General features: G+C 37.7%; 3 protein-coding genes across 5 annotated transcripts; 1 reads left to right on the plus strand and 2 right to left on the minus strand.

Moving 5' to 3' along the window:
- Positions 1-858: 858 nt before the first annotated feature.
- Positions 859-3254, minus strand: bnip4 (BCL2 interacting protein 4). 2 transcript variants are annotated; one of them, XM_079632639.1, is made up of 5 exons: positions 2986-3254; positions 2307-2454; positions 2140-2209; positions 1494-1723; positions 859-1406 (listed from the first exon to the last, which is right to left on the minus strand). In XM_079632639.1, exons 1-5 carry the CDS (start codon positions 3026-3028, stop codon positions 1361-1363), a joined length of 537 nt encoding a protein of 178 aa, XP_079488765.1. In that variant the 5' UTR covers positions 3029-3254; the 3' UTR covers positions 859-1360. The 2 variants fall into 2 exon arrangements, with proteins under 2 accessions (XP_079488765.1, XP_079488764.1); XM_079632638.1 differs by having other exon boundaries at positions 2140-2233; positions 2986-3176.
- A 186-nt stretch (positions 3255-3440) lies between these two features.
- On the plus strand, positions 3441-9299 carry smndc1 (survival motor neuron domain containing 1). Its single transcript, XM_079632642.1, has 6 exons — positions 3441-3900; positions 4412-4531; positions 4727-4869; positions 4991-5149; positions 8292-8445; positions 8547-9299. Exons 2-6 carry the CDS (start codon positions 4412-4414, stop codon positions 8682-8684), a joined length of 714 nt encoding a protein of 237 aa, XP_079488768.1. The 5' UTR covers positions 3441-3900; the 3' UTR covers positions 8685-9299.
- On the minus strand, positions 9290-21900 carry add3b (adducin 3 (gamma) b). Of its 2 annotated transcripts, none has more exons than XM_079632640.1 (15): positions 21613-21900; positions 20363-20607; positions 18225-18360; positions 17915-18066; positions 16286-16366; positions 15988-16137; positions 15156-15299; positions 14782-14880; positions 14254-14424; positions 13845-14105; positions 13004-13120; positions 12729-12818; positions 11590-11707; positions 10579-10686; positions 9290-10416 (listed from the first exon to the last, which is right to left on the minus strand). In XM_079632640.1, the coding sequence occupies exons 2-15, from the start codon at positions 20582-20584 to the stop codon at positions 10097-10099; spliced, it is 2169 nt and encodes a 722-aa protein (XP_079488766.1). In that variant the 5' UTR covers positions 20585-20607; positions 21613-21900; the 3' UTR covers positions 9290-10096. The 2 variants fall into 2 exon arrangements, with proteins under 2 accessions (XP_079488766.1, XP_079488767.1); XM_079632641.1 differs by having other exon boundaries at positions 20363-20610; positions 21613-21808.
- Between the last annotated feature and the right edge of the window lie 590 nt (positions 21901-22490).

Below are 22490 nucleotides of genomic sequence, written 5' to 3' on the forward strand. Positions count from 1 at the left end.
GGCAAATTAAACCATCCATAACTCAGATAGCCTATATTCCAAATGTAATTTTCAAGTATTAATACAAATAAATCTTCAGAATGAATAAATAATCTAAACATCACGAGTTTAATAAAAGTTTGATGCTGAAGAGTGACTAATTTTGTATGTGCGAAATAGCAAAATTGATTAGTTTTTAATATATATATATAATTTTTTTATATATATATATATATATTCACACATAAGAAAGGCATTAATGAAACCTCATGCTATTCATGTCAAATCATCAAGTCCTCAATTTCATTTTTACTCTTTTTTTCTCCCTCCAAAACAAAAAGCCATCTTTGATCAAACAGTTTCTTCTTTAGTTACGTTTAATTATATATTTCAGATTGCATTGTTATGCTGAATATGTAGTTATCCATTTTTTTGGAGTACTTCAGCTACAAAGATACAGTAACAAAATACGGTTTGCTTATAAATTAAACCGATGTTGCCAATAATCATATAATTGTCAGTCACTGATTGGTTGTCAGAACTAATTACGTTAGTTTTGTACATTTGAAAGCTAGTTCCAAACTAGAATCAAGCAGACTGAAAGTCCCAGAAAAAAACAGGATCATACCGCCACCTGCTGTCCCAGAAATGCCAGTACAGAATATACGACGATTATAGAGGAGTTTGGCAGCAATTGAAACACTGTTAATGTTCTGTAAAAAACATATTTTTCCTGCTGTACTTGAAAATGTTTGCTTATACCACCAATGAGTAAAATATAAAAGCTCACTGAATATCGATAATAAATAAATTATTTTTATTTACCTGGATGCTAAATATTTGAAAGTATTTTTAAAACAAATTTGAAGATGATTATAATTTTTGCAGTACAGTTTATTATTTTTTTCCATAGCATGTCACATTCAAATATCACATTCAGAATATGCATATGGCTCTAAATTTTCTCTCAAACATACATTTGCATTTTTAAAAAAATGATTCAGAATGCTATAAAAAAGCAGGTCAGCTGAAGGACTACAATGTGACCTGGTCAGTAAAACAATTCATGCTGATGCATTTAACAAATATTTTTAATTTCAAGCAAAAAGCTGAAATATATTAGGCATATTTCCTGATATCCATACACAACTGGATTCATCTTTATTAATTCTGTGCCAAAATCCCCGCAGGAGAACCAAAGAAAAAACAATGCTGTGAGTTTCTGTCTCTCATCTTATTTTCACAGTGTCCTCTTACATAGGCCTGCATTTCTCCTGGAGGAAAACAAAAGTGTTCCAGCAAAAGGCTGTTGGGATCTTTCTAGAGACTATCCCAGAGTGACACTGACACACAACATACACACGCATTCATCTGCTATGACTCAGATAACAGAGCATTGAGTGGAGAGGCGCCGTCCAATACAGATCCTGCAGAGAGAGATTAAAAATAGTCAAACAGTGAACAAAAGAGCAGCAAGCAAAAAGTCAGACTTTGTAAATTCATAAGTGTCTTACCCCAACCCAAGCATGAGGATGTGTGTCAAAACTAGAGAGGGTAACAGTAACTTCAGCAAGTTTGTGTTCATTTCTTTGTCGTTTTTGTCTGAGTTTCTGCTGCATACTCTGTTCCTCTTTGGCCGTTTAATAATCAGTGCTGGTGGTGGTACATTCTCTGGCCGGCTGGACCAGTCACAGATCCTCGCGACAGTCTCAACTTCCTGTTTGCTCTCTGGTACAACTTCCCCCTGGAAGTGAAAGAGCAGGTGAAAGATCTTTGGCAATTTCACTACCACTGATGGGTCTAGTCATGTAAGCTCTGCAAGTCTGTAATGCAGTCAAAACATTGCATATTTATAGAGGTGCTACAAGAATCAGCGTACATATGTCGCTGTTAAATTAGATCTCCATATGCCCATATTGCAGCGAGGTCTGGTTGTGAGACCTCTAAAAAACCTGCATGTATATATCATATTGGAATCTTATTGAAAAATAAAGGTTGCTCCAAGAACAAATTCAAGATTTTACATGTATGGCAGCCAGGGCATGATAAGTAATTACTGCAACATTTTTACCACTGTTTCTGACTATAAAGTTTGTGATTATTATTTTTTTTTTATCTTATTAAATGCAAGCTTATGCAATAAAGTAAAAAAATGTTTACCTGTGCATTGGTGTGTGTTGTGTTGAAGGAGGCTGCACTGATGAGTGGAGGTGTCTGGACATGTCGAGGACTATGGGCAAATAAATAACAGCCACTGTGGTTAGAATAATCTTACAAGTCCTTGTCTTGTCTGTACACACAGATCTCTTGAAGTGGTTTGTACACACCTGCTGCAGTGAGAACTTGTCCGTGAACTACTGCTGGATTCCCGCTGTGCTTCCAGAAGCATTTTCTCCAGGTCTGTGATATCAGACAGGCATGGTGTGTCCTCACTATGTTCACTACATGAATCAAAGTGGAGCTCCACCCATGAGTCTGGTGGAGAAAATTACATCAAAGTATTTAGAAATGATTACTGAACACAGTTTCTTCTTTTTAGAAGTGCTGAATGTTCGCTTTGGTCTTTCTCATACATTTTATAAAAAAACACTCTTTACTACACTTGATCTAACAGAAACTGAACCAAAAAGGGTTCAAACTCCAAATATGTAACCATGAACATTTTTGGATGTTAGTAAATGAATACCAACATAATCAGTACAAAACTGGGTCATTGTAAATGCCTCTTGTCCGTTATCAAATATTTGTACTAACAAAAATAGAACAAATGTTTGTTTTAGCAAACAAGTAGTTGCTGCTGACTTGGCAGTATGACCGGATTTGAACACAAATTGTCTGCAATCTCTGCATTGTACAGATTTATAAAAGAAAAACATGATGAACATTGGTATTAAACCCAGGAATGTGAATAAATAATTTACTGTTACTATTAATAATCTTATTGTTTTCATTAGCTGTCGATGTAGGTACGTTGTTTAATCGAGCGAACCACATTTTACAACTTACCGTGCAGACTTTCCTCCTGAGTTATAAGTTTTTGCGTTGACATTGCGGTTGCTTGTAATTTTGCTTCTAAATGTCTGTGTCCTAAATTTTGTTTGTTTGTGGACCAAAATATAAAGGTTGCTCGCCCTTAGAAACATACGGGAAACACTGACGAAAGCGCTCTTGGAAAACACTGACGAAATCTTTTGTTTACAGACAGACACCGCGCTCTGATTGGTCAGACGTTAGACCAATCCATGGCTCTGGACCAATCATCTCAACCTACGTGAGTCGAGCGATAGAACTTTGGCGCAAACAACACCAGAATGTGTTGATGAGTGTTATTAAAATACAAGAAAATATACTGATTTATGTTTATTGTTATAATAAAAGTTTTATTTTTGATAACTGATATACCGATGCACACAAGACTAGTCAAATTCACAGTAAAAAAAAAAAAAAAAAAAGCAGTAATCAGTGAAAATGTATATAATGTAACTTCGATGAGTTCAGTTTAGTCTGTTGTAAGGTTGTAATACATTGGAGTTAACTTGTGCCTCTACTGAGTACTGTAGTCGTTAATCCAATTACACAACGATGTAATTAGTATAGTATATTTGCACATATTTTGTAGTGCAGATGTTTGTTTTTGTAAAGTCAGTGAGCTAATGTAGGTGCCTTGAAGAGGTGCGTCTGGAGCCTTTATTTGCAAACATACACTCTGCCACTGGATGGCGCGACAACATCGCGACAACCGTTTATCACGCGAGACTGTGGCGTCACATCCGGGAAAAGGTCGAAAAAAACGATACCACGAAGAGATACAAACGTAGAAGGAACGGCCGTCTTTTTCACGAAAATACAATCGTACATGGGACACTTAATACATTAATTAAACACTTTTTCATATAACTGTTATATTGGGAATATTTAAAGGTAAGACACATGGTAAAGGAGGATTCGAGTATACTGTGTTATAGATCTAAACATGTCTTCTGCCGAGCGTGCGGCCTTGCGCTCTATTTATGACTCTCCACATTGCTTTTGTATTGTTTAACTGAATCAAAACAAGGTTTTGTGAGACACGATGTAAATGAATGCTAATACGGTAATAAATAAAGTAAGCATTTATAATTAAAACGATCAAATTGGTAAATATATTTGCATCCTTAAATGGAATATGTAAGAAGGATAATGACTTAAATATTTCACAAATAAACATGCCAACTTGTTGAAAAATGTCATTACATTTGAAAAGTTAACATTGTTGTAAATTTTAAGTGTGTAGTAGTAAACAAAAACAAATTGTTTGAGGTCGGATTCAGATAAGTTAAGAAATATTTGTGGTTCCTGTTCTAGAGAACATAAACATGATGTTTATAAGTAAGGCAAGGGTGGGTGTTTTTGCAAAAAAAATTATTGAAAGGTATGTTATTTAATTTTTCAGATGTCTGAAGAGTTGGTAAAGCAGTTGAGCAATTATAAAGCTCAGCTGCAGCAGGTGGAGGCTGCGCTCTCGACAGATCCAGATAATGAAGATCTGCGTAAACTGCAGAAGGATCTCCAGGTTTGGGACACAATTATTTTCTACTTTTTTTTTGTATGTGTTTGCATTGATGAGACCAGTCTTTTAGCAGTCTGCCATGTTTTTCAGGGGACCAGTTTTTGTCACCTAGGTTGACGCTTGATAGCCTCTGACAAGAAAAAGTGCCTTTCTATGCAAGTATGTTCATCAAAACATTGCTGTTATTTGTCACTATAGGAGGTGATTGAGTTGACTAAAGACCTGTTGACATCACAGCCTGCGGAGGGTACGACCAGTACCAAAAGCTCAGAGACAGTCACTCCCACTCACAGCTGGAGGGTCGGAGACCATTGTATGGCCACCTGGAGCCAGGACGGACAGTGAGTATCACACACCAACACAGTGCTGGGAGGTATATAGGGATTGTGTTCGGCTACATTTGGAAGAGGGATTCTTGTAAATATCCGTACTCACCTGCTTACAGTGCTCTGTGATTGGCAGGTTATATGAGGCAGAAATTGAAGAGATTGACAGCGAGAATGGCACGGCAGCCATCACCTTCGCTGGCTACGGCAACGCAGAGGTGTTGCCACTTCATGTGCTCAAAGAAGTGGAGGAGGGCAGGAGCAGGGAAGAGAAGGACGGAAAGCCCAAATCTAAGTAAGTAGACATGAACATAACTTTTAGATCTGTTTTAGTATAGGGCCTGTTTACACCTGGTCACTTCATGTGTTTTTACTTTTCCGATTTGTTACTATCTAATTTGTTAACACGTTTTCCATTTACACTTGGCCTCGTAAATGTGTCTCCGCAAAACGAATATAAATCCGATCTTCAATTCCCGCTCTATATGCAAATTTAACGGAGATCACGTCAACAAAAGCAACATGTATGAGCTGCATTTTATTTATCATCAGCTAATTTCAAGATCAGGCCGCAATAGAAGAGAGAGCGGCATCAGCACTGGTAAGATCATTTAGTCTCACTTTTACTGAAGATGATTGTGTGTTGAGCGTCTGCGACTTACTTTTTATATATATATGGCTATAACATGTCATAAAGCCTATAACACGCTCTCTCACGTTTATTTATTTTTGTATCATTTTGGGAGGAGTAAACTTTACATATGCGGTTTCAATAGCCAGGTGCATTTACACTTGTCCAGATTAGTTTGGAATGTCTCAAACCACCTCCTGAAGTGGTTTGAGAGTGATCGGATTTAAATCCGTTTCAAAAGCGTTTTGGAGGGCATTTACATCTGGTCTTCTCAGAAAGAAAATGCATGAAGTGACCAGGTGTAAACAGGCCCATAGTGTCTAACAGAGCAACATATCTTTATAAGGTATAATATGATTTAAATGTTGTAAATGAGCACAGTTGGAAATTACAATTAAAAATTTGTATATGTAAAATATGTATTCCATTGAATTGTAAATATATGTAAATACATTTTTACACTCATGTGTTTATATATATATATATATATATATATATATTAGGGCTGTCAATCGATTAAAAAATGTAATCGCGATTACCGGTAATCACATGATTATCATGAGTTAACTCGCAATTAATCGCACATTTTTTATTTGATATAAATGTGCCTTAAATGCTTTTCAAGTTTTAATACTCTAATCATTATGGGAATGGATAAATATGGATGCTTTATGCAAATGTATGTTTATTATTGAAACCATAGTCAACATGGAGCATGAAGACTTGTTTCAAAGGTCATAGATGTTTTTCAAATAAGTTGTTGTTGATGTCTATTAGACAAGAAGAAATAACAAAGAAATACCAGGTTCCCATTACTACTTTAGTTGCACTGAACAATTTACTAAAACAAACATGTTTAGATTTTTGCATGACAGGGCAGCTCTTCTGAAAATGATAAATGTACATTTATTATTACTATATATAATTTATTATTAGCTTGTCTCTCTCTGTGCCCATTTTGATGAAGCTAAATTCTCAATAAAACTGTTTTCATTGGTATATTTTTCTGTTGTCAAACAACGGAATGAATATGAAATAGTGACTGAAACGTGACCCTTTAAGACATAACCAGCTCTCCCTTCCAAGATGTTAATCTGTACAAAAATCCTGATAATCGAGCCGTCGTTTAATAAGGTCAAATACTCACAAGATAAAGACAATATCTGTGCTGTGATTTCGGCTATACTTGCATGTAGGGATGGGCCATATGGCCTAAAATCCATATTGCGATATACATTGCAGCCTCTTGCGATAACGATATATATCACGATATATAAATTATAATGAAACCATTATAGAAAAGGTTACAAAGACCCTAAGGAAAGCCAAACAACTGCTAAATGTATTTTTTTTAAAGAAAGAAAGAACGGTGTATGTAGTTTTGAGAACATTTGTTGTGCAAAACTGTAATTAAACAACATAATGTTGCAGATAAATAAAATTCAAGTACACTAGCTGGAGAGACTTTAAGTAGCCCTAATGTTAAATATTATGGCTAGCAGCTTATAAAACCCCAATTTCAAAATTAGAATATTGTGAAAAGGTTTTCAGAAGCTGTAAGCCATAATCATCAAAATTATAACAAATAAAGGCTTGTATTATCTCACTTTGCATGTAATGAGTCTATATAATATATTAGTTTCACCTTTTACTTTTGCATGATATTCTAATTTTTCGAGTTTCACCTGTATACGTCAACTAAAGAAAATGCTTCAAGTATAAACATTTATATACAGTAGTGCCATGTTATAGACAGTAAAAACGGCAAAACAGTGCAGAAGGCACTCCAAATGTAGTTTTAGTTTGGCTATTTTTTTTTAAAGGACACAAAAGATGCAAAGAGCAGAAAACTTCTCAGTTAAAAAGCAACACAACAACGAATATTAAAATCGGGCACACACAGAGATTTTATTTACACCACTATTTTGTGAATACGCGCTGGTATTCAGTGACATGTTTCGTTTTGAGGTGGTAGAACAGATTAGTCGTGTGTGTTACCGAACTGTTGCCAACGCACTCTGTATAGTTTGAGTCTGTATAGTTTGCTGCTGCTCGTCGGACGCTTAAATCCGAACCAAGTCCAAATAATGGATGTTGCACCGATCTTTTTCAGCAGCTCCTCCGTTTCGCTTTCAGCCATGTTTACTCGAGATGGCGACGAATATGATGCGTTTCAGCCGGTTGCAGCTCGTGGCTCTAAATTTCGCGGGTAGATTGCGTCATCAACATGCATTATCGCGATAGTGCAATAGAATTAAAATCTCTATCTCTAGCCAATTTTGTATCGTTTATATCGCATATCGTTTAAATCGCCCATTACTACTTGCATGTAAAATTAGTGAAGCAACATAATATCTGTGTTTAACTGAATTAAAGCGCTGCTCCTCTCTGTCGAGAGAGACAGAGACAGACATTATAGTATATTCTGGTATCAAACGCATAAATGCTCAAGATAGTCCAAAGCCTTAAGATTAGACACAGAAAAGGTGCGAAGGTACGCGTGATGGGAGAGGAGTACCGCCGATTCTCAGAAACTAAATAAGGTTTGGATGCTTTTTTTGAAGGGAAAAAAATCGATAAAAGGGTCTGCAATGTCGCTAAGTTGGCAACACTGTGCATCTCCATTTCTCCAACTAGGGGTTGGGCCACGAGTCAAACAGATGTGTGTGCGTGTGTATTAAAAAGTGTATATGTATACTTTTTATATACAACTTTTCCATCAGTGGCACAGACATTATACACTACAACAATTTAGACTTTATTTTATTTATTTTACAAATCTTTCCCTTTGTGTGTTTTCTCTTAGAAAAGAGCTGCTGGCAGAACAGAGGGAATATAAGAAGAAAAAGGCCCAGAAGAAGGTACTGCGCATGAAGGAGCTGGAGCAAGAGAGAGAAGTTCAGAAGTCCAAATGGCAGCAGTTTAACAATAAAGCCTATTCAAAAAATAAGAAAGGACAGGTGTGTATATAATAATAAAGCCTGATTAACTTTGCAATGTTCTCTTAAATGCTGTTGTTTTTTAAAACCCTGTTACAATGTTGTATGATCTTCCTCTGCAGGTGAAGAGGAGTATATTTGCGTCTCCAGAGAGTGTGAATGGAAAGGTTGGCGTCGGCACGTGTGGTATTGCAGATAAACCCATGACCCAGTACAATGACACATCAAAGTATAATGTCAGGCACCTAATGCCCCAGTGATCTCCCTTGTGTCTGTGACCATCTGTAATCATCCACCATAAAAAATGAAACGAACTGAAACCCACTTAGAAGTCATAAACAAATCGGATTGGACATATGAATATAGTAACACATTTCCCCCTTGTTTTATTTGCAGTAATAGTGGGTATTTAGTCTGTGGATGTTGGAGCTGTTCTGTACTGAACCAGTCTCTGGATGTTCATCAGTCCTCAGTGAAGGACAGCTCCTGGTTAGTTTTACTGGTTCTCCTCATGCTCTCAGGTCGAGTCTCTGCACGAGCTGCTGAGGATGGAAACTGCTCTATAGTTTTTATGATGTGTTGAACAAATGTATATGGAAAGCTCTGGCCGCCCTCATACACATTTGACTGGTGTTGTTGAACAGATTAACAGATTGTTTTGCTGTCTTCACCTCTGTGTCTAATAAGCATTTTACTGCAGTCCATTTGTTGTTACATTTGCTTTTCAGTTTTGTATATTTACATATTTGAGAGGAATAAACATTGATTTCTTGACATTCTTAAAATAATTTGTGGTTTATTTTACTTTGACTTTATTTTATTCAAGTTGTTTTCCAAATGACAGGTTAGATCTGCGTTTAAAAAAAAATCTTCATAGTAAATTGCAGCTCACTTTTATTTCACAGCAGTTACATTACATTTACACATGTGACCATGAGACACTGCAAATTACAAAAGCAGTATTTGACCATGGAAGACAAATACTTTGGTGAGCACAAGAATACATCACTATTAACAAATACAGCATAAGCTTTTGATTAAAGACGGTGTATTTGATAGTATAGTGATAATAGCTTAATATAATCAACATATAGTGAGTACAACATAATCCGTATATAATCAGTCAATAGAAGCAGAATAACAATGTTATCAACCACATCTCTCCATTTATAAAACCAGCAAATCCAAAAAGGTTTGTATCACACTGAATGGCCAGCTTCCCATTTCTTTAATATTCCTAATATGCAGGAATCCAGATGCAGTCTTTCATACAATTCACTGTGTCACCTGATTATATCAGCACAAAACATCAATTCATCTACAAACAAAATGCAGAGCCATCAAAATGTTTCTGATACTTCTCAAATTCAGCTTTTAGAGTTGCGGATCAGAACTAGAATTTCTATTTTGTGTATAAGTGTGCTTTTATGTACAGTTTATAAAAGTGTAGGTGGACATTCTTAGGCTATTTAGACTTTTTGCTTTAGTTATTAATATGGCTTATGGCTGTAAGAAAAGTATTCTGAAATATTCCATTTAAAAACAATACATACAAGTCATTGCTTTAACGCTAATATCCATATCGCTGCTAATCATCACATTTATCATTGGACCCTCCTGAAACTACATTACCCACTTGCCCCTTCACAGCATGTCTAACAGACTCGTTCACTCAGTCCTTTTTGCATTCCTTTTCTTCCTCTATCTCCTTTTCTTGCTCCTTCTCTTTCTCCTTCTCTTTTCCTTTCTCCTTTTCTCTTCTTTTTTTCGTCATTCGCAGGAAGGAAGGAGTGCGAAATTTCTTTTTCTTCTTTTTTGGTGACTTTGGCTGACTATCAGAAGAGCTGGTGACTGAAATGTTGTTGGCGACAGTGGTAGTTATGGAGACCTGCATCTCTTTAGTGATGCTGAGCTCCGTGACCTGTAGAGTGAGGTCATCATCCTGCGTCAGGTCATCGCCGTCACTGCTCTGCAATAGAGCTGAGAGAGAGTCTGAGGATGAAAGGAAGAGACTTTTCAGCATGAGGTCATCTTGCTGGAAACCATAAAACAGCAACTAATTTGGTTATCAAATACCAGCATGATAATATGCTCATATAACTCCAGCCAACAGTTTATACGAGACTACATGAGATTATATGAGAGAATCTTGACCTCCTCTTTCAGGGCTCATGAGAGGTGAGATCGACAGGGACACTGTGGAGCCGTCATATGTAGTCATTTCTCCGTCCGTGAACTCCTCGTCGGCCTCTGACTGAAGAGCTTATGTCAAGAAAACACATTTTAACAAACATGGTTAAGCGAAGCCTTACAATCTTGTTAAATAGAGATGGTTAATGCTGAAAACAGTCGTGCTGTTTAATATCTTAGCGGATTTTTTTTTTCAGGATTCTTTAATGAATAAAAAGTTCAAAAGAGCAGCATTTAAAAATAAATCTTTTGTAAGATTATAAATGCCTTTACTGTCACTTCTTATCCATTTAATGCGTCCATACTGAATAAAAGTATTAATTTCTTTCAAAACTCTAACTGACCCCAAGCCTTTGAATGGTAGTGTCATTCTGTGTCTGTGCTCAATATCCCTCCTCGTCTCCTCGCTCCTCCATCCTATGACCCGGAAACCGATCGAGCTCAGCCATCTTGAAGGACATCTCAATTCTCTAATGGCACCACGAGGAGTCGAGGATTGAGGAGTGAGGAGGCTTCCAGAGGAGTCATGAGCGAGGATACATAGTGTATCCTATGTGGATGACGCACATATCAATTCTCCTCCCCCTTCACATTGGTCGCAATAATTTAAATTTATGCTTTACCTTTGCAGTTTAAATAAACCACACATCTCACATTTATCACATATTTCAACAGGGTATCGTCCTTTATTATTATTATTTATTATTAATTTCTTAAATAACCAAACTTTAACAACATAAGGGCAGATCATTTGAGTGCTGCGGATGACGCTGTGAAGTGACGCTCGAGTGATCAAGTATTCTAATGTATAAAAAAGCTTTCATTTGATTTTTCACTCCTCCTATTCTTTCCTTGCAGCCTTCCCTCGCATCCTACAGGGGTGGAGCTGAGATGCGAGGAAAGGAAGTGAGGAAAGGAAACGAGGATGCACAAATAAGAATTGAGAAGCACCCTCTGTATGCAGTTTGCTTGTACCTGATTGGCTGCTCTTATTCTCCACAGTTTGTGTGTATTCCTGTAGCTCTGCCTCTGATTGGTTGAAAGGGTTGGGTGGTAGAACAGCTGCCTGTTCCTCATCCTCATAAATGAATGCCTGAAAATAATAATGGCAAAGGGATTGACTGACTCTTGTGTGTCTGTTATGTCATTTTTGTTTATGTTTTGCAAGGACACTGGTTTTGGACTTTATACTGACATCTATCTATGAAATCATGTTTCCACCTCAGAGAGAAAAATGAAAAGAAAGAAAGAAATTGTTGGTATGTAAAGAGGGAAGAAAGGGAGGGAGGGAGAGAGGAAAGGAGGAATTTGTTGGTATGCTGGAAGGACTAAAGAAAAAGGAAGGAGAAAGGAAAAAATAAATGAGTACTGAAAGGAAGGAAGGAAGGAAAGAAAGAAAGAAAGAAAGAAAGAAAGAAAGAAAGAAAGAAAGAAAGAAAGAAAGAAAGAAAGAAAGAAAGAAAGAAAGAAAGAAAGAAAGAAAGAAAGAAGGAAAAGTAAGGAAGGAACATTTTTGGTATACTGTTGGGAAGGAAAGAAAAAAGGTTGGAATAGAAGGAAAGGATAAAAAACATCAAGAAAGAAAAAATAAAGATTGTTGGTGTACTGGAAAGAAAAAAGGAAGAAAGAAAAAATATTCAGAAAGGAAGGGAAAAAATAAAGATTGTTTGTATGCTGGGAGGAAGAGGGAGGGAGAGAGGGAGGGAGGGAGAGAGGGAGGGAGAGAGGGAGGAAGGAAGGAAGGAAGGAAGGAAGGAAGGAAGGAAGGAAGGAAGGAAGGAAGGAAGGAAGGAAGGAAGGAAGGAAGGAAGGAAGGAAGGAAGGAAGGAAGGAGGGAAGGAAAGCATTCTGAACAGAAGAAGAAGAACAAAGAAAGATTGTTGGTATAATGTAAGGAAGTAAAGTTACATTGTGAGATAAAGTTGCAATTTTTTTTTTTTACTCTGAGGACACAAAATTAAAAAAACAACATGAAATCACATGACAATGGCAGCTTTTTCTAGCCTGATGCTGTCATCTCATGAGTGTCATTTTAAACATACCTGTCAAAAGAACTATTACAGAACAAAATGTTATTTAGTGCCCTTTCAAAGGTTGTAAGTGTAGTTACGCACTGGTCCAGAAGGCTTGTCTACAACGATGTCTGCCAGCAGCTGAGACTTCGGTCCAGATGTCATCAGATCTACTCTGTTCTGCTCTCGAATCTAAACCACCACAAACAAAGCAGCGCTTTAGTGTAGTGAACACAATCTGTGGACACAGTCTGTTCAGTCTGACTCACTCACTCACTCACTCACTCACTCACTCACTCACTCACTCACTCACTCACTCACTCACTCACTCACTCACTCACTCACTCACTCACTCACTCACTCACTCACTCACTCACTTTATTTCTTTTTTCCAGTACTTCACTGGGGTTAGTATTAAGTGGGACAAACTGGTTGGCGTCCTCAATCCTAATTGGAGTGTCCTTGCAGCTGCCTGAATCTTCTGACTTCATCCACTAAAAAGATAAAGAAAACAATGAATTTAAGAAAACAGTGAATATTAAGCACATACATAAATGTATACATTTTTCTTTCAAAGTTTCTGATCTATGGAAGCTCATTTTCCCTTAGCGTAATAAAAGAAGAAAAAAAGAATAGCAAATTTGTCACTATTTCTTGTAATTGTGTATATTATGTTATTATTTCTTACTTTAAAATTGATCTCACAATAGACCTTAGTCAGACCAGACACCATATTGCATTTGTGTGGATGAAAACAAGGCAGTGAGGGATAGATTACAGTCTTTACAATGGTATTTACTATATAAATGTATTAGATCACATGATTTTCAAAACTCACAACTGTCAAAGCTTTTGGCGGTTTTGTCTACTGAAAGATTATTTGCGAAGATGTTTTGTCAGCTAAACAATTGGCAAAATTGTTAAACTACAGTACAAATCCATTGAACACACTTTATTTAGATCACTCATAGCCTCATTTTCATTTCGGTCAAAAATTAAACATGGCACCACCCAAGACTAATCAGTTTATTTTTTTATTATTTGGTGGAATTGCAAAGAGGCTTCCTTACTGATCCATGATTAAGCACACTGAAATATGACTCATTATGTTGCTTAAGTGAATTTATGAATAGTACTAATGCATAACTGCATGAAACCCTCAATATTAGCGTGTTGTGTTTGGGCATGTTTGTGAATTAGCATATTATTCAAAGATACCGTAGTTTTGGACCGGGGGCTGCAGGTCCCGTTGATGGACTCCTCAGGTACATTGACCTTTAAGTAGCTGTTCGGAGAGTTTAGCCATCGTATCCTCTCTCTGTCCCGCTTCTGTGCCAGGAAGTGCAATGGACTCTGTGGAAAGACATCATTTTCCTCTAGTGCCACCCCTGTGACAGTTGCTGGGATCTCCACATCGTTATGATGTCGAGGTTTCTCTTTAACTATGGGATGGCGGTAAGTGTAACCAGTTCTGTAACCCTGGAAACGCAGAAGGTGGCATGTTAGTAGGCACTATTGTTTTTTTTTTACTGTTAAATGTTTAATAATACATGCTCCATGCCATCAAACAGACAACATTTAAACATTGCAAACACATCTGGTATAGATTAGCTCACAGGCCACTCACTAAGTTATCTAACATCCTCATAAGCGACTCAAATTCTGCCTCTCCAACCCTCCATCTGATCTGTCCGTCTGGCATTTGTCCACTGGGATTTTTCGTAGGAGATGTTTTCAGACTTGCTCTGTCTAACACGCAAAGGTTATCAACGCCACCCGCACATAGCAGAGCGCTAATCTGAAGAGAAACAAAGGCAGAAAGACAGAGATGATGTTGAATGAAAGTCTAACCACTCCATTGGGCTGTATCCGAAATCGCATACTTCCCTACTACATAGTAGGTGAAAAACAAAAGTAGTATGTCCGAATTCACAGCACTCATAAAAGAGTAGGCAAAAAGTACCCAGATTTTGTCAATTCATTCCATTTTCTGTGTACTTTGATCCAGTACATATATTCCTATAGTGTGTGTGTGTGTGTGTGTGTGTGTGTGTGTGTGTGTGTGTGTGTGTGTGTGTGTGTGTGTGTGTGTGTGTGTGTGTGTGTGTGTGTGTGTGTTGTGTGTGTGTGTGTGTGTGTGTGTGTGTGTGTGTACCTGTATCTCACAGGCTTGGTGGGTGTGATACAGATAGTGAAAAGCTTCCTCTGTCGTCTCTCCAAATGCCAGAAAACCTTGATTCCTCATGACCAAAACCTAAAAACAAGCAGAATTGCACCGTAACGCATCCCAGTTATGCACAAAATAATATTATAAATATGATTCTATAAATATTATTTAATGGCTATACATTTAACATTGGCATTGACTAAACAAAAATGAACAAATATCAACAAAAAAAGCATCTTTTAATGTGCCAATGATTATAACCTTCTATTTTTCCCTGCTCAAGCTTTTCCATGCTGTACTATAGTGAATTAGGCTACTAAGGGTTGTCATGCCAACGAGTGGCAGAATTCACAGACAGTCACCTTGGCAGTGGGACCCAGAGCTTTCTGAAGTTCCATCCTCTCCTGCTCGTCAGCTAAATCACCGTGGTAGCTAAAATAAGACACCTCTCCCAGCAGCAAAGCTTCATGGGAAATGGGTAAGATGCCACATTTCATAGAAGAGACCTACAGGACACACAGAAAGGACATATACGTAACAGGCAGAGTGAATACTATGTCTGTGCCAGTGGTTTTTATTCAAGGGACAAGGGGAGAAGGGTCTGTCTGCGTCCTGCAATACTACAAACCACGCCTCTAAAACAAGTTACTCCTCCATTTTTTTTATGTTTTATGTATGAAATCTTATATTGCTTTCGAATCTTATGAAGTATGAAATAACAGCTAGTAAAACATAAATTATACTATCAAATGAATACAGACACATGGTAATAATAGCTAAAACCAAACCTATACCTTACCCTAAAGCTACCCTTTCCATAAAATTAAAATTTACTGTAGATTTTAAAAAAGCTTAAAAAGCGAGGGATGTGAAGTAGAAGAAGAGCAGTAGTGACGACATCAGCAATTTCAGAGAGAGGGGCTCTGATGACATCGCGAATAGGGGGCGTAATTAGTGGTCATGGTTTGTAGTACTGGGGGACGCAGTCGGACACACTTGCACTAGGGTGCCTCACCCGCAGGATGACTTTAATTAATATATTGCAATGCTTAACAATGCTTTTATCGCTTGTTTCTGCTCCTTTTTTGCCTGTTAACACACTTCTGTTCCATTGACTTGCATTCAAACAAATGCGAATGTGGAAGACCTAAAAGGAAAATGTGTGTGTGTGTGTGTGTGTGTGTGTGTACTCACTGCAGCTGTATTTGGTGTGTATGTATGTATAACACATTTGGCATCTGGTCGGGCAGAATACACAGCAGAATGTGGTTTGAATCCCAAAACATCCACAGGTAGTGCAGTCGCTCCTTGATCAACCACCTCACCAATCAGATTCACCTTCACCTGTGAACAACACACGGTACGTTATTCATCAGCTTCTTCCATATATTTTTCCATATTTTATATACAATAGTGAATTTCTATTCAATTGCTAATGTACATGGTTCCCAACCTTATAAATCATGTTCAAAATGTGTGGGGGTGTATGTACCAGACTAGCTGCTGTGGCCTCGGAGAATGACAGTCCTCTAGGAAGAATAAGAATATGATCTTGCTCTTTGTTGATGCGCAACTGAAGATGAAAATGACAGAGAAATTGTAAGAGAGAGAGAGAGAGAGAGAGAGAGAGAGAGAGAGAGAGAGAGAGAGAGAGAGAGAGAGAGAGAGACATTATAGTATATTCTGGTATCAAGCGCATGAATGCTCAAAATATTCTAATTTGATTGGCTGCTTTTGTGCAATTGGATTGAGAGATTAGTAGCAAGTAAGCTAGTTATCTTAAACAGCAAGCTCCACAGTTAAACAGCATGTAAAAAAAAACAGCACAGGTGGCCTCTTCCTTTTTAAGTGGGCGGCATTTGGCCAGAATAAGCTAAAATGAAGATCGGACTATGTTCAGACATCTGACTATCTAAACAGCAGTGTTGGGGAGTAGCTAACTACAAGTAGCCATAAGACTAAAGTAGGTCAGTTGCTTCTAAAACGGTGTAGCCTTTCCAGTAGCTAACTACTTTTTCCAGCACGTAACGCAACCAAAAGCTACATTCTGTTTTATGTTTTGATGAGCCTGAACGGAAAACCGTGCTAATTAAATAAGTTGCCCACTGTGTTCAATTCAAGCAGGTCATGATTCGCATCTCAGAGCTCCATCACTACATGTGCTGTGAGTTTAACTACACCTGTGTATCCAATTTATGTTGCATACATTATGTTCTTGCATTAATGTTACATTTGTAGCAATTTCGCACTTTGACAGCTAGTTTGAGATATTTTTGTGTATTGTGCGTGTCTTTGGATAGTGTACAAAATAAAACAATACTCTTTGAAATAATAATTGTATTGCATTACGTTGTTTTAAACCCCAAATGTTTTAAAACATTCTTCATGAACAATTATTCAGTTTTGTAAAAAAAATGTCATTGTAAAAAAAAACATCAAAGTAGCTTTAATGTAGCAAGCTACTTTTTGATAGTAACTTGTAGTGTAGCTAACTACTTTTTCAGAAGGGTATCCTGACTGTATCTTAACTAATTTAACTTATGAGTAACTTGTAGCTTGTCAAGCCACAGTTTCAGAGAAGCTTCCTCAACACTGATAAACAGCCAAAAAAATTAAAAAATGCTTTGTGAATCAGAATGAATTCTGAATGGCAAATAAAATTTCAATTGTATATCATTCAGGGTGCAAATGAGTTTGACATCCTCCACAAAGTGCACTAGTGACTACAGCTGTCTCAATTCACTCATTTGCACTCACAAGTGACGTTCACTATGAAATGAATGGTGATTGAGACGGCACATATGCATGATTGTGTAAAACAGTAATCCATCTGATGCTTTGGTTGTTCGATGACTTTAGCATCACGGTGACATGTCATGATAGAATAGAGGCAGAATGAACAGTTTTCCGTCTATTTTTTCCACAATGGCAGCTATTCTCTTCTCTCTCTGCATTGTTCTGACACTTAAGCCATCACTATGACAACCAATGTTGTCCGAACAAAAGCATCCAATTTTATTGCATGCAAAATGACAGGCAGCACAGTCAGTCCTAGATCAGATTTGAAAAACAATTTGTGTGCTGAGGTGGAAAAAAGTGTGCATTGAAAGTGAGTACTCACAGTTATATATGTATTTGGGAAGTGTGTGTGTCCGTATAGGTCCAGAAGACGATACAAGCAGGCGAGTTTACAGCGGCCCTGCCTCTCAGCTTTAGAACAATTAAACCACTCCATACCACACAGATCATTCACCGGACTGATTGAACCTGCACCTGGAAACACACAAACACAGCGACACAACAAAAATAAATATCTGGCGATATCTGTGCTTTCAGAATTATGTGCCTGCCATCTGTTTCCCATGACAACAAATAATCTTCAATGGGAAAGTATACAGTTTAAATAAAAGTGTGTATGTGTGTGCACTCACTGCTGGGACTGTACACTCCAGTGTTGCTAAGTGTGTTGCTGATGATGAGGTGTGCGATGTGACCAAGTAAACCACTGGAGTTACTGCCTTTAGAGCACTGCTCCTTTACCATACACTCCAACTCCTCCTTAAAGTCCTGCAACACACACACACACACACACACACACACACACACACACACACACACACACACACACACACACACACACACACACACACACACAATTATGGTAAAGTAACACTTGTTTTTCAAGCAAAACATTTTCTAAAATGATAGATATGCTGTCCGTTTAATACAGACTAAAATGACCAGTTGGTTGAAAGTAATTAAGAGAAATTCAAGAAAGTTAGTTCTGTCATGACAACTCTCTGAGTGTTTAGCATGGTAATGGATATGACAATGTTGATATGTTTGATCTTGGCGGAATATATCTGCTATGCTGCTGTTGCTGCTGCTATTGTTATCGCTGCTGCTGTTGGTTATTGTTACTGCTGCAGAGCAAGTATGGGACTTGCTACGACAAATACATACACAACACGCTTGATGTGAGCAAGTAAGACATGCTGCTGCTGAACAAAATAGCATACATGAATTACCCATATCAGATCTATACAGGCAGAGGGGTTTCTGAAAGCAGACTGTCTGCAACTGCTAAAGAAACTATTTGAAGGGTTTGAGCAGTAAGCTCATTGGCTACTGAGCAGGAACCAATCAGCTGTGCCCTATTGAGAATGATGTGATTACAAGCAGATTATAGGACCTATCAGCCTGCACCATCTAGAGTTTCATGACAGAACTTTGTATTTCTAAGATGTAGATCTAAGAAAATGATTAGCATAAATTGCTTGCAGATCTACTGAATATTTTATTCTAAACTACCAATCAAAAGTTTAGGCTCAAATTGATTTTTTAGCAATCAAAATCAACCTTGGTAATAATAAGAAATATTTCTTGAGCCCCAAATCAGCATATTATTAGAATGATTTCTGAAGGATCATGTGACACTGAAGACTAGATTAATGGACTAAAATCACAGGAATACATTACATTTTAAGAGATATTGAGCTATAATATTTCACAATATTACTGTTTTTTATGTTATTTTTGATCAAATATGCAGTCTTGATGAGCATGAGAGACTTCTTTAATATAAATCTTACCAAGCCTAAACATTTGTATGGTATGTGTATCCAATAAAATTGATTAAGTGTGGCTTAAGTGTGTAAATACTTTCCTTAAATATGGGACATTTCTGATTTGTTCATAGTTTATTATTTCATGGTAATGAATAATCACTGACAACAAAACAGGCTTTAAGAGAAAGTTCAGTAAACAGAAGGTCCAGTCATAAGTGCCTTTACCGTAAAATAGTTTCCGGGAAGTTGACAATGACATGTCCTGTGGTGAGACATGCTATACTTAATTTAATACTATTTTAAACAGCATTTTATGTGTTTTATAATTAGGCTATCATGCATGCAGCTTTTATGGCATCATATAAATTGAGAGAAAGCATGGAATATCTGTACTTTTTATTTTAATAACAAATTATTTTGTCACACCACAGGACCATTTCTACTACTAAAAATTCACTAGTAAGGCAAAAAGTTGATTAGCATTATTTAAAAAATGCATGCTTGTTACAGGACAAAAAGATATAGGCCTACACTTTATAGGCTACCTTTAAACTTAAAATCATGATGTTGTTCTTTAAAACAATCATGGACATAGGCTACTTTAAGATCAAGAATTTGCTGTGTATTTAGGGCATTGTCTTCAGTTTTGTTGATTATACCACTCCAAATGACTTGGAAATGAAAACTAGATAAAGCTATAATCACATAAGAGATGAGCTTCATCTACATCAGAAAGCGCGCCTAGACTAACTGCCCTGAAAGTATACTGCAAAAACATGATACACAGAAATCACTTCAGGTTCTTTATTTAATTCACTCATTCCCAGCATTTCGGGTGATCTGTGCATGGTTACTAATGGCAACGGGTCTCCACTTGTTGGTTGTTATGCAATCAAACACAAGCGTGGGCTCCTTTTAAAATGCACAGGAAGGGAGAGAGAAAGAGAGAGAGCATGCGAATTCTCACTTTGGTGCGAGTGTGTGTGGGAGTGACGTCTTACTGGACTATGCAGAATCTGTGTGACTCTCTTTCTTTGCTCCATCATGTTGAAGTCCTGCCTCAGGTCAGGTGACATAGCGCTGCTCCTCAGAACCTCTGGGGACTGGAGTTCTTCTGCGCTCTCGCTGTAGACCTTCTTCACATTTAGACTGGATGGGGGGCGGATGCGTAATCCGCCCTCTTCATCGCCCGCAATCATCTCAACACGCTCACCCTCGCTCATACATAAACACAACACACAACCTTCTGCTTCAGAGAGAGAGAGAGGGAGAGAGAAAAATAGAGGGGTAGGCTATTTTTTTTTCTGATCTACTTGAAGCGGTGTTCGCAATTGCTGCTCGAATACAAAAAGGCCAGGGCACTTTGGATTACAAATTAATTGTCTGTACACACACATACAAATAAGCATGCATTCACACAACACCTGTGTGTCTGCTCTCCAGCTGACATCCTATACAAGTCATGCATATCTGCACGCATCCCACAGAGAACAATTCACACCTTTAGTGCCCCCCCCCCCTCCACCCTGATAGCCTTCACCCCGCACCCCCACACAAGTTTTTGCATCTAATTTTTTTTTGTTTACATTTATTTATATCTCGTACAATATACAACTGTACAATTGTTTTGAATATGCATTAGTGTCCATGACGTGTCTATAAGCATAAACAAACTAAATTAACTCTACACTCCCATCTCAGGAAAAGTCTTTTTCGCAAAGAAAGCTCCTGAATCTCCCTCATCATTGACGCGCGTCTCGCGACCGCAGCCTGAACGCGTAAAAGCAATTAGCTGTCTCAAAACGTAGTAAGCTAAGCAGCCTAACTTACCTAGACAGCTTTTATTGGCATTATGTTTATTATTTTTCGGCATCATAGGCGCACATATATATTTTTTGGGGGGCATCAGGGGCACACGAATGGTTTATTTGCGCGTTCCGAATCAGTTTGCCACAGAACTGCGCACGAATTGAATGCTGCGAAATGCTGTCTAGGTCGGCAGTTCACCAAGTTTTGATGCACTAACATTGTGTAGTTGCTGCGTTATAGTATAACTAAACATGAAATTTAAAAGACACTAATTTAACATTCATAAAGATAATTGTTTAAGATCGAACACTCATGCTGTAGCCTATTTTAAGATAACGAAGTTGCTGCTGCAGACCCACTTTATGAAACATTTTGCGTCTGTCCAAATCCAAACAAGTCCATTAGAAAGGAGTAAGTTAGCTATGGCTAACGTTATACTCACTTTTCTCGGTCTCAGCTTAAGTTTATTCCCAGAGCTGCAGCAGGAAACATAACTCTACAAATCAGTTCAGCCAGGAAACCTAACAACAGCACATCAGATGCATCCAAGTCAATTTTTTCCCTCAAGTCTCAGTTTCTTCTCTCAAGAATCGACTGTGTTGCGGTCAGAGCCGTGAGCGCGCAGCGAAAGCGCGAGCGCGCGTGGATGTGTGAGGAGTGTTTTGCGTGGGAACTTGGTGAAAGGATCACGTGACTAGTCCTGTCCGCCCACTAATGCTCGCGCCTTGGCAGGACCACCACGACCTCCTCGAGCCTTATCTTTCAAACACACAGAGGAGAGTTTATACAAACGTGAAGATACGAGCCAGATGTTAGACATCAAACACACATTAATACAACCTTGCTGACGTTGGGATGTTTGGCAGCTTTATAGCATCTGTTCTCTTAAACATCTATAAATAACGAACATGTATATATAGCCTATTTCATATTCCCCATAAAAAGCCTATTATTTTTATGTTGCACATATAAACTGACCTTGGGCTTTTTTGCATCTGTTCGACAGTGAGTCAAAATAATTCTAAAGCTAAATTTATTAAATGTTGACATAATCCAACTATTGAATGATCTACACAGGTTGTTAAATACACCTCATAAAAAAGCAATATGATTTTATCCCCCACACATTGTTCTGAAAGCTCCAAACTCTCAGCAAGAACTCTGAGCACAATAACTCCCAAAGATAAGGATAGAATTAGAAAACAAAATGTAAGTTGTAGTTGTCTCTTTTTCATGATATTTTTATTTATTACACTTTCAGCCTCACAAGTGCACACTTTATCACAAAACACACCATATGTCATAACTGCTTTTTAGCCT

The sequence above is a fragment of the Phoxinus phoxinus genome (genome assembly GCF_949152265.1).
Source record: "Phoxinus phoxinus genome assembly, chromosome: 13".
Taxonomy (NCBI): Eukaryota; Metazoa; Chordata; class Actinopteri; order Cypriniformes; family Leuciscidae; genus Phoxinus; species Phoxinus phoxinus.